The sequence below is a fragment of the Capsicum annuum genome, chromosome 8 (assembly GCF_002878395.1).
Source record: "Capsicum annuum cultivar UCD-10X-F1 chromosome 8, UCD10Xv1.1, whole genome shotgun sequence".
NCBI classification, from domain to species: domain Eukaryota; kingdom Viridiplantae; phylum Streptophyta; class Magnoliopsida; order Solanales; family Solanaceae; genus Capsicum; species Capsicum annuum.
The window spans coordinates 4,631,560-4,643,115 of record NC_061118.1 but is presented as its reverse complement, the minus strand read 5'-3'; the positions used below and the strand labels follow the sequence as shown (position 1 = coordinate 4,643,115).

At 36.1% G+C, this 11,556-nt stretch overlaps 2 protein-coding genes across 2 annotated transcripts in view; both read right to left on the bottom strand.

Annotated features, from left to right (window-relative positions):
• Window positions 1-11,556, bottom strand: part of LOC107856665 (loganic acid O-methyltransferase-like) — a 93,743-nt gene that overhangs the window by 42,069 nt on the left and 40,118 nt on the right. The window lies entirely within an intron of this gene.
• On the bottom strand, window positions 8,886-10,596 carry LOC107856667 (loganic acid O-methyltransferase-like). Its single transcript, XM_047394299.1, has 3 exons — window positions 10,235-10,596; window positions 9,499-9,730; window positions 8,886-9,170 (listed from the first exon to the last, which is right to left on the bottom strand). The coding sequence occupies exons 1-3, from the start codon at window positions 10,576-10,578 to the stop codon at window positions 8,886-8,888; spliced, it is 861 nt and encodes a 286-aa protein (XP_047250255.1). The 5' UTR covers window positions 10,579-10,596.

The window sequence follows — 11,556 nt, the reverse complement described above, 5'->3', positions numbered from 1 at the left end:
TAATAGGTTCAAGTTCCATTTTCATATGAAATTTAAAACTAAAAACCCAAAAAGATTTTCTTTGGTAATCATAGATTTCACTTTGTATAGGGATGTTAAAGCTGAAAAATTCAAAAACATTTTCGTCAATTCTTTTGACAAATTGTTATTTTCTTTTCTTCTTAAAGTTTTGAGGAAAAAAAAAAGGAAAAATAGTTTAATTTGGCCATTTTGGCAAGACTTCACGAACTATGCACACCTGATTCTCCCCTTTCGGGGGTGAGATACGTAGGCGCCCTTCTAGGGTTCGGTGATTTTATTTCAAGAAAAAAAAAAGGTTTTGAAAAATGTTGAACTCTAACATATTTGTTGCCTCTTGTTCAGTTAGTTTAAGGTGGTTGGTTTGTGGTTTCCTGGCTGGTCCTCCATATCACACCAAATCCAAGGAAGGGTTAGTTGTGTCTAACAAGGATATAGAGAGTGGCATCATGGATGAAACAAAGAGTTAGGATATTGAGAGTTTAAAGGAAGAGAATTTGAGACTGAGACAACAAATGATGGAAATGTACCGAGCTTGGGCCAGTGGACTGTCTCCATCTCCATTCCCCACTTTTGACCCTGCAAATACCTTGAGTCTTCCACCAAAATCGCAAAGTAGTTTCCTACTGTTGTTGATGCACCACAGCATGCCTCAGAATCCATTCCACGTCAAATGCACCTCAACACTTCCACCACTCTTTCTTTATCTCCTCAGTATAAGTCTACCACATTCACAGCACCACATACCGTCTGTGCTTTTGTTGCTCAACCTTCTACTAAGGCTTCCACTTTGTCTATCAAATTTACCAAGGGACCTCTAAATCCAAATTTCATCCGAGGCCAGAGTTCGCAAAGAGGAGGAAGGAAAAAAATAATTTCACTCCTATTGGGGAATCCTATGCCAGTTTATTCCAGAGATTGGTACAGCAGGGCATGATCACTCCTCTCCTTGGGTATACTCCTGACCCGCATTCAAGAAGCTTTGATCCTAATGTGCGATGTGCATATCATTCTGATGTTCAGGGTCATAGTACTGAAGATTGTTGCACTTTGAAAAGAGAAATAGAAAAGATAATTCAAGATAAATTTATTGTGGTGCAAAACATTGGCCCTTCGACCATCCTACAGTTCTTCGCTAGCACGCGGTACTGTACAATATATGGGAGGCAATGAGTTATGCATGGGGATCCAGAGCTTATTTGTTGAAGGAAATATGTCTGACAGTGGTGGAAGCTCTAGTCATGTTGATATGCAAACCAGTGGCTAGTATGTCAGGCTGAGCAATTGAAAAGTTACCCCTCTCCCTACTAGGAAGAGGTATGGTAGTTTGTTTTGTTTTCTTTTCTATTTTTCAAATTATTTCAGGGTTGTAGTTCGGGATCTATATTGTTTTGTCCCTTTGTCGTTTATGTTCAAACCTTTTTATTATTTATTTTAACTAAATGAAGAGTCCCTTTCCTTTTGTGTTTCAAATATGTGTTGTTTGTTTGTTTTCTTTATATAGTCACTTTATGTTGATTCTAGTGATATGACATGCCTGCGGAATTTTCAGTCAGATCTTAAAATCCAGCTTAATCACGAAGCATTGAATCAGAGAGTTAAATTTAGGGAAAGAGAGCATCTGAGAAAATAAATAGATTGTTGAGGCATTTGGTGATCAACTTGAAGCCTTTTTTGAAAATTTAGACTTTTTGAGAATCGCAAGGATAACTTGGTCATCAATGGAAAGACATGTCTTAATTAGGTCAAACAGTGTCTACGTGATCCTATCAAGAGCTCCACGAAGTCATGAGTCCTTCAGCATGAGAAATGTACAACAAAGTGGAGTTGTATACTGGGAAAGTGTAGAAAAAGAGGTGGCACACATGCTCGGGGCAAGTTAGTGTTGTAAAACATTTCATAAGTGATCTTGATCGTGCACTTTCGCATTGCATGCTATATACTAGCATTTTCAAGAATTGATATGATGAAGGCATTTCATTCTGCTATCCAAACACTGTGTCATCCTTTGTTTACCCCCATTTGGGCCTTAGTGTTATTTTCTTTCATACCCCTCTTTTGGAATCAAGATAAGAGTCAACAAAATTCAAAAAAAATATGTCGAAAAAGAAAAAAAAGATGAGTGTCAAGAAAAATAAAGTCAGAAAAGTCCCAAAAACAAAAGAGTCAACAAAAGAAAAAAATAGAATCAAGTGAAAGAAAAAGCTGCCAGAACTACGCATGACCTGATTCTCCTCTCTCGGGGGTGAGATACGTAGGCTGCCCTACTAAGGGCTCGGTCCAACCAAATAAACAATTTAGAGTCACCCAGTCAAAAGAAACTGGGGCCTGAGTTAATCCTCATTGTTTGAGTCGATTCCAAAAGTTGTAATTCCTACCCCACTTCAAGTGTCGTTTGGGCCCTATGTCATCCTTTCTTTCTAACCTTATCCAAAAGCCAAGTTACAATCAAAGAAAGACCTTCAGATAAATCTTTGAGGATGTTAAGGCAGAGCATGCAAGGGATATGATGATGCATTTGGGAACTATTTGTCTTCCTCAGCATAGGAATCAAGAGAGAAATAAAAATGAGAGAGTCTTATTGGTGAAAACCCTTATGGGCACCATAAGGCGATGGAAATTTGAGAGAAATAAAAATGAGAGAGTCTTATTGGTTAAAACCCTCACGGGCACCATAAGGCGATAGTGAGCCGAGAGAAAATGAAAGAAGCTTATTCGCAAAAACCCTTCAAGGCGCCACTAGCCGAATGGGGTCTTAAATGCAATTGACCTAAGAAAGCAACTCAGTTTCAAGGCCATTAACTCAACAACAATGGGTAGAAAGTTTGGATGAAAAGATCAAGCTGCTTAATCCAAAATGCATGGCATAATCATTAGTGTTGACTGTCATTTTTAGATGAATTTTTCGTTTCTTTATTTTAAAAGGGGACATTCATTGCCTTTTCTTTCTTCTCTTTATTTTAATTTTATCTTTCTTAAGTCAGTTATCAAAACAAAAATTGTCATTCTTTTTTTTGTTTCTTGTCTTTGAGTCAAGTTCGTGTCAAAACAAGTAAGAAAAGATTTCAAAACTGGCTACCAGCTTCTTTAATTGCACAAAGCAAGACAAAAGCTAGCACATGGAAGAGACATGCTTGTGAGCCCAAAAAAAGGAATGCAGGAATTTTTGTTAACAGAGAAGTCGGGGAACTCATGGAAATACCAAGATTCAAAGGGTTTATTTGAGAAACACGACAAAATAGAAATACTGTATTTGTTTCAGAGTCACTCTTAATAAGCTGAGTTTGAGTCAATGATATAGCAAGTCAATGACATATCTAATGGTTGGAAGCAAAGCTAAATGTGACGAGGGCAGGAGCAATTGCCTCAAAATCCAAAGCCACAAACTAGCCAGCATGTTTTTAAACTCACAAGTTTTCTTTGTATGTAATAGGAATACATGTTGCATTCAGATCAAGGATTTCAGAGCCTAAACATCAAAGGCCATAATTTCTCACCTCAACAAATGCAAGAGGCAAGGTTGCTGCACAGGTTTGGTAATCAAAACCATGGTAAAACTCATAATTTAAGATCTCTAGGAGACGCACTTCCTTGTTTTGATAATTCAAACAACATTGATAAGGAAACACACTTCCTTGATTGGGTAATTCAAATTTTGCTTCTTAGGTAATGCACTTCCTAACTTAAGTCTTGATTCCTAGAAGACGTACCTTTTAGTCGAGTCATCCCCTTTTATTCCTATAAGACGTACCTTTTAGTCGAGTCATCCCCTTTGATTCCTATAAAACGTACCTTTTAGTCGAGTCATCCCCTTTGATTCTTATAAGACGTACCTTTTAGTCAAGTCATTCCTATTGATTCCTAGAAGACGTACCTTTTAGTCGAGTCATCCCCTTTGATTCCTATAAGACGTACCTTTTAGTCGAGTCATCCCCTTTGATTCCTATAAGACGTAACTTTTAGTTGAGTCATCCCCTTTGATTCCTATAAGACATACCTTTTAGTCGAGTCATTCCTATTGATTCCTATAAGACGTACCTTTTAGTCGAGTCATCTCCTTTGATTCCTATAAGACATACCTTTTAGTCGAGTCATCTCCTTTGATTCCTATAAGACATATCTTTTAGTCGAGTCATCCCCTTTGATTCCTATAAGACGTACCTTTTAGTCGATTCATCCCCTTTGATTCCTATAAGACGTACCTTTTAGTCGAGTCATCCCCTTTGATTCCTATAAGACGTAACTTTTAGTCGAGATATTCCCTTTGGCTCTTAGAAGACGTACCTTTTAGTCGAGTCATTTCCTTTGATTCCTAGAAGACGTACCTTTTAGTCGAGTCATCCTCTTTGATTCCTATAAGACGTACCTTTTAGTCGAGTCATCGCCTTTGCTTCCTATAAGACGTACCTTTTAGTCGAGTCATCCCCTTTGATTCCTATAAGACGTACTTTTAAGTTGACTCATCCCCTTTGATTCCTATAAGACGTACCTTTTAGTCGAGTCATCCCCTTTGACCCCTTGAAGACGTACCTTTTAGTCAAGTCATTTCCCTTGATTCCTATAAGATGTACCTATTAGTCGAGTTATCCCCTTTGATTTTTATAAGACGTACCTTTTATTCGAGTCATCCCCTGGATTCCTATAAGACGTACATTTTAGTCGAGTCATCCCCCTTGATTCCTAAAAGACGTACCTTTTAGTCGAGTCATTCCAATTAACTCATAGAAAATGCATTTCTTTATTTGGGATAATTTTCTTTTTTCAGTTTTGATGTGATTTCAAGAGCATGCCCGAAGCACAGGGCGAATAAATGGAAAACCAAGCAACAAGGTGAAGAAATTGAAAGTTAAACAGATTGAAAAATAGAAATTCAGGAGCCCGCCTGCAGAACAGGGTGAACAAAAGAATTGAAAGCATAGCAACAAATTAATGAAATAGCAAGTCAGGAACCTACCTGGAGAACAGGTTGTAGAAATTGAAAAGCATAGAAACAAGTTGATGAAATAGCAAGTCAGGAGCCCACCTGCAGAACAGGGTGAAGAAATTGAAAGCATAGCAACAAGTTGATAAAATAGCAAGTCAGGAACCCGCCTGGAGAACAGGGTGAAGAAATTGAAAGGCAAGCAACAAGTTAAAGAAATAGCAAGTCAGGAGCCCGCCTGAAGAATAGGGTGATGAAACTCAAGTCAAGAGTCCAAAAGAAGATGTATAGATAGGATTTTTGTAATTTCATTTATGCTTTAACTTGTAATTTTAATTTTTGATGTAATGACAGAGCCGCGGACCGAAACCTCGATGGAACCTCACTCAACTCTTCAACTCGGTATAGTCCAATTCTCGTCGAACCCTTTGAGATACTTGTGACTTAATTCCCTCGTAACTTGGGTGGGTAGGATTTCCTAAGTCAGGACTCAATTGTCTTTCTTCTTTCTGTTTCTTCCTTTGAATAATGGTCGGGACAAAATTTTGTCTCGTTGCGTACTTCTTTATCTGAAAACACTTCGTGTTTACATTCAAAGGGGGCATGATGTAGACACCTAATTTTGTCCCTCCCCGATATCAATTTTATTCATTTTTACCTCACTTTATCATACACCCTTACCCATGTGATTATACCCCACAAAAATACAAAAAAAAAAATAACAAACTCACTAACAAACTTAATCCTTAATTATTCTTTTGATAACAAATTAACCACTTCTCCTATCAATTTTGGACAACACATCACCACCCCACACCCTACCCCACTACCCACCCATGTGACCCCTCACATTATCACCTTTCATATATACATATCACATTCTCAGACACAGGGGAGGATCTGGATCACCCAACACACATATATCATCTTCTTTAACAATCATTAAACCACAATAATTCACATACACAAGAGAGAGAGAGATTGGAGAAGAGAGTCATGGAGAGAGGTTGGAATTAAAAAAAAGGCACAAATCCTGTGTTTGTTCCTGTTCCAGCGACGGATTCGCCAAAAAATGTATCAAAACATCTAAAACCAATCAAAATCCACCTGATTCCAGCCTAAACCATCAGCTCCGATCACAAGCACCAAAGCCCGCGACCTAATCCAGCTTAATCTCATCGGATTCTCCACTGCTGAGGCTTGCCGGAGCTCCGATGAAGCCATAGCTGTCCAAGTTTGAAAATCCCCACTGCTTTTTCAATGAAAGGCATAACCCTGTTGATGTCAGTAACGCCGAATTCGAAATAGCCTACATTCTTTTTCTCCATTTTAGATTCGATTGGTCCTTTGGTGTTCCGATTTGGGATTGTTATACTTTTGGGGTTTTTCAGCTTTGGGTTTATTGAGAGTTTGGTTTTGATTGAGGTCGAGTTTGAGGTTTTCGGACGTGGATTCTACCGGGTTAATCAAAATAATACATCAATTTTGAAAGCGACATTGAGGTCCAATTCTATCTTCTCTTCCACTAATTTTACGTAATCAGAAATGATTTGCATGTTCGGTATGTGTGAATCTTTGTTATGTATTGTTTGATGTTGGAGTTGAATGTTGAAAACTTGAATTGATAATCGAAGCATGTGATAATTTGGTTAATGGGTCGGGGGATCAAAATTTGATAAAAGATGAATAAATTAGTTGTTTCGATTCATTGATATTATTACTTGGCATCTAATTGTGAATTCGATAGTATCATGATAGGTTGAATTGGATAGGCAAAAATGTTTAGGTTTGGGTAGGAAAAATTTAGGTGTGATGCGTTGTTGAATGTGTCGAATGTTCAAATGTGTGTGTTGAATATTTTCTAGTTTTATCGTATTTCATTGAGTTATTCATTTAGCCGAGGAATGCCCCGAGGTCACATTTGTATTTATTCACTGGGGAATACTCCGACGTATCATGTACTCGGAGGACGTTCGTGATGAAGGCCCGAAGAATCGAGTAAGGCATTAGAGCGTAGTTTAGGATTAATGTAGGTTAGCGTAGATTCACGTTTCATTACTTTTTCATTTTGGGTTGTAATAATTGTACTGGACACTATATTTTTGAACTGGTTTTGTTTTGTTTGTTTGATTGATTGTTTTTGTGTGGTTTATACATTTTGTAATGTCAAATTAGCCGATACTCTCACCAAGCGACCGTGGTAGAACCACGGGATCGAGTGGTGCCTAACACCTTCCCCTCGGTCAACAGAATTCCTTAGCCGGAATCTCTGTTTCGCAAATCAGTTTTACAGAGTCTAATCATTTTGAAAAGAATTTTCCAAAGGTGACTTGGCACACCGTATTATGCCAAGTGGCGACTCTGAGTTTTGAATGTAAAAGGTCCTTCTCAAAATAAATTTTTCATCTTTTGTCACTTTATTAATAAAAAACCTTTCGAAGCCATAAAATCATAATCCTCTTTGGAGTATGAAAAAAGGGTGTGACAAAAGTCTTTGCATCAGCCTCATCCACAAGCTTTGATTTGGCATATGTCAACTCCATTATCTCAATACTAAAACAACCATTTTTCTCCACCACTTTAGTCATGTCTTCAGGAGAAGAAAAATACATTGGCAAATTAAACGAGTCAAATAGAGATTCATCTAGCATTCCCTGCATAAAAAAAGAAAGAAACCTCAATTTAAAATGTATGCTCATATGTTTTAGGGATAATACTCACAAAAATACCTGAACTTTGATCGGATTTCCAGTTGAGCGCATACTGAACTTTGCGGGGGTCCTATTACCCCCTAGACTTTTTTTCGTATTTTAATAGCATATATCTGTCCACTTGGACAAGTGTAAATATGAGGTTGGATACACGTGTAAAAACGAGATTGGTACGTGTATTACACCGCCAGTCGTCAAAACTGGGTATAAAGTTTCAAGAGAATTAAATCCACTTTATTTTTATTAAAAAATTATTTATTACAATAATTTTTTCAAGACGGAAAAAGAATATAATTGAAGCAACTAAAAAAAATTTAAAATATAAAAAATTGAACTATAAGTAATAGGTTTAAATATCTTTATGAGTCAAAGTTGGGCATCATTATGAGCCCATTGGGTTGATGATTTATGATGGGTTTAGTTGGGCTGACTCAAATCAGTACATCTTCAAAATCACTTTAGCCCAATCCATCAAAACATGAGCGAGTTGGGCTGGTCAAATAGGTTTGGGCTAGTTTTGTCACACTGAAGCTTGAAAAAAGTGCTACAAAAGAAGGATTGACAACACTTTCTACAAACATATTGTGGGGGGTGGTTTGATGTAATTGTAGAACACATTAAGGGGTCGTCTGGTAGAGTGTATAAGAATAATGTGTATTAGTAATGCTTGTGTTAGTTATGCTTGTGTTAGTTATGCTTGTATTTTTCTTAGGCAGTGTTTGGTTCAATGTGTTAAAAAAATCATGAATTACATAATTTCTAAAAAAGAATTTTTTTTTTTTACATAATACCCTCAATATATATGTTAGAAAGGATGCAGAAAATTTTTTGAGGGGTAATAGGGTCTTTAAGCATGTTAATGCATGCATTAGATCTATTGCATTACTAATGCCATGGATTTTGAGGTATTAGTAATACACACTTCAATACACAATAGAGTGTATAACTAATGCAAGTACATAGGGTAAAAAGGTATACCAAACAAGGTACTACTAATACATATTAAACTAACGCATACATTAACATTTCAATACACTCTACCAAACGACCCCTAAGTGAAAGGTACGATGAAAAAGTCAAAAATATTTAAAAAAATAGACAAATAAAAATTTCGATCTATGAGATGTGTCACATCACAGCACAGACCTGAATTATATAATATATGAATTTCTCTATCGAAACTTATTTACGCTTCAAAGCGATAAATAATTTACATTCTTTTTTATAATTCGTTTTCATCCATGTTGAAATTTCATCGCTTTTGAGAATAGTCCTTTAAAAGCTTCTTCTGTTATTTCACTTCCAAAATGATTAATGAAAACTCCTTCTAAAGCAACCCTTAAACTTATTAGTAAAGCCTTTGCATTAGCCTCATCCACACGCTTTGATTTGGGATACGTTAACTCTATTCTCTCGATGCTAAAACAATCATTTTTCTCCACCGCTTTAGTCATGTCTTGAGGAGAGGGAGAATATGCTGGCACATTAAATGAGTCAACTAGAGATTCATCTAATTTTCCCTGTGCCAAAAAGAAATAAACATCAATATTAAAATTATATGGCTATAATTGTTACTCCACTTAATTTTGTCAGTAAATGCACCGTTTTCACCCTAAACTAAAAACAAAATTGTTGAGACACACCCAAACTTAAAGGGGTCCTATTACCCCTGGACTAATTAAAATCGTATTTTTGAAAACCTCAGTGTCTACGTGGCACATACGTGTGCCTACGTGGACCTTCAGTGTGTTGATTCACGCAATGTGCCACGTAGGCACTAAGGTTGCCAAAAATACGATTTTAATTAGTCTGGGGGGAGGGTTATAGTGCGACAAACAAACTACTTACCTCATTCACCAAATCTATAAGACTAGAACCAAAAAATCTCACTAGACGTTCAATTGATTGTGGTGAAATTAGCACCATCATTCCACCTTCAACAATCTCCTCAGCTCTTGCATCTAAGAACATTTCCATGTCTTTTTCAAATTGAGCAACATATGCATTCAACACTTCATATTGAATCAATCCTTTATTCCATGCTGGGGATTTCTCATCTAACAACTCTTCTGGACACTTAATAGAGCATATAATTTATATATTATGTCGATGTGTATGTGATGAATGATTTCTCGCCATTATAATAGTATGGGCCTTTTGATCTTTTTATGAAGCGAAATCAAAATACTTTTTAATATCATGTGCAATTAGAGCGTTCGCTTGTATAACAAATATGACAATGATAATATTGCTACAAAATTGTTTTTTCAGATGATTATTTCAATAATACCCTCTTCCTTCCTAGAAACAAAATGATAGTTAATCATCTCACATAAAATAAAATAAAATAAAATAAAATGAACATATACTTCCAAAATAGAAGGATAAGATTAACATTGTGAACACAATTTAAGTAACCCAAATCCCAATGTTTATTTATCATACTCCCTCCGTCCCATTTTACTCGTCCCAAATTTCTTAATTTGTTGTTTCATTTTACTTGTCCTTTTTTATTTATCAAGACAAGACAATTATTTTTTCTCATTATACCCTTAGTGTAATTGATTACTCCTTATTATTAGCATTCTTAAAATATGTTGCAGTAGAACAATGTGCACAATGTATCGATCGCGATGGAAATAATCTATCATGGAATGGTCCTGGAACTCCGTATGCATAGTAGGATCGATCGATGGGTAGTGATTGAAAGAGGGTGTTGAAAACATTAGTGACATGATCATTGAAAAATATTTGGAATTCAAGAATGTTGTTATTGTGGTATTTTTCCTTAAGAACTTGTACAACAAGTTGCATTGCAATGAAAGTGTTTGGTCCAATTGAACATTCTAAATCTGCAATATGTAATATATTTGAAGAAGAAAACATGATTTTGATGTCAAGGTTTTGAATAATTGCATCTCTCAACATGTCTTTTGCACTATCTAACACTTCTTTCTGCATGCAATAATAACAGTAAAGTCACATTTAACAGTAAAGTTTAGTGATTCTATTATTATAGATGAAAAAGTTCAGTTACTTTAGTATGACACCAAAAATTATTTTTCGGAAAAGGCTCATATATACTCTTTGAACTATTGAAAATGGTATGTAAATACATTTTATCGTACTTTTGGGTTATTGGTACCCTTGTCATCTAACTTTGGGTATGTTTATACCTCTAAACTATTGAAAATGGTACGTATATACGCTTCAGTTATATGGTGCGCTCCACGTGTCCACATCCGAAAGGAATTAGCCCATTTTCCCTTAGCAATTTATGCCCTGACCTACCAGCGAAATGTTCTATGGGTCGGAGTTGGAAGCTAGTTTCACCCATGTGTATTTTTGGCAAACCATAACCAATACGGTCACAGATCATTTCTTTAGGATAGGGACACGTGAGCGAAACTCGCTTCTAACTCCGGCCGTAGAGCATTTTTTCTGGCAGGTCAGGGATAAATTGCTAATTAAGGGAAAATGTGTTAATTTCTTTCAAATGAGGACACGTGGTGCACGCCGTCTAACAGAAGGATATATACGTACCATTTTCACATAATTAATACCAACATTACTAGTACGCTCTATTCAACATTATTCTTATACACCCTACCAAAGCAAGAAATCATTACCTGCAAAAAGGAGTTTTTGTCATTTTGGAAAATACTAATATATAATATGCTTCTTTTTTACCTTATTTTTATATGTTTTCTTCACATATGTATGGTGATATATATATGTGTGTGTGGATGTTGCATTGTTTAACTACACACTTTGTCAATTAAGGACTTGTTTGGCAATGAATTAAAAGCCAAAGAAGAAGAAATCCCAAAGGACACGTTTGAATTTAACATTTGTTGAGATATATATATCATTAATGCCATTAACAAGAGGTATGATCCTTAATAT

Excerpts from the sequence above, each read along its gene's own strand:
- LOC107856667 (XM_047394299.1), bottom strand. The coding sequence starts at position 10,578 with ATGTTGAGAGATGCAATTATTCAAAACCTTGACATCAAAATCATGTTT. Across the intron at positions 9,731-10,234 it reads ACTGCAACATATTTTAAGAA|TAAGTGTCCAGAAGAGTTGT; the intron begins TGCTAATAATAA and ends TATATGCTCTAT. Across the intron at positions 9,171-9,498 it reads TTATAGATTTGGTGAATGAG|GGAAAATTAGATGAATCTCT; the intron begins GTAAGTAGTTTG and ends TTTTTGGCACAG.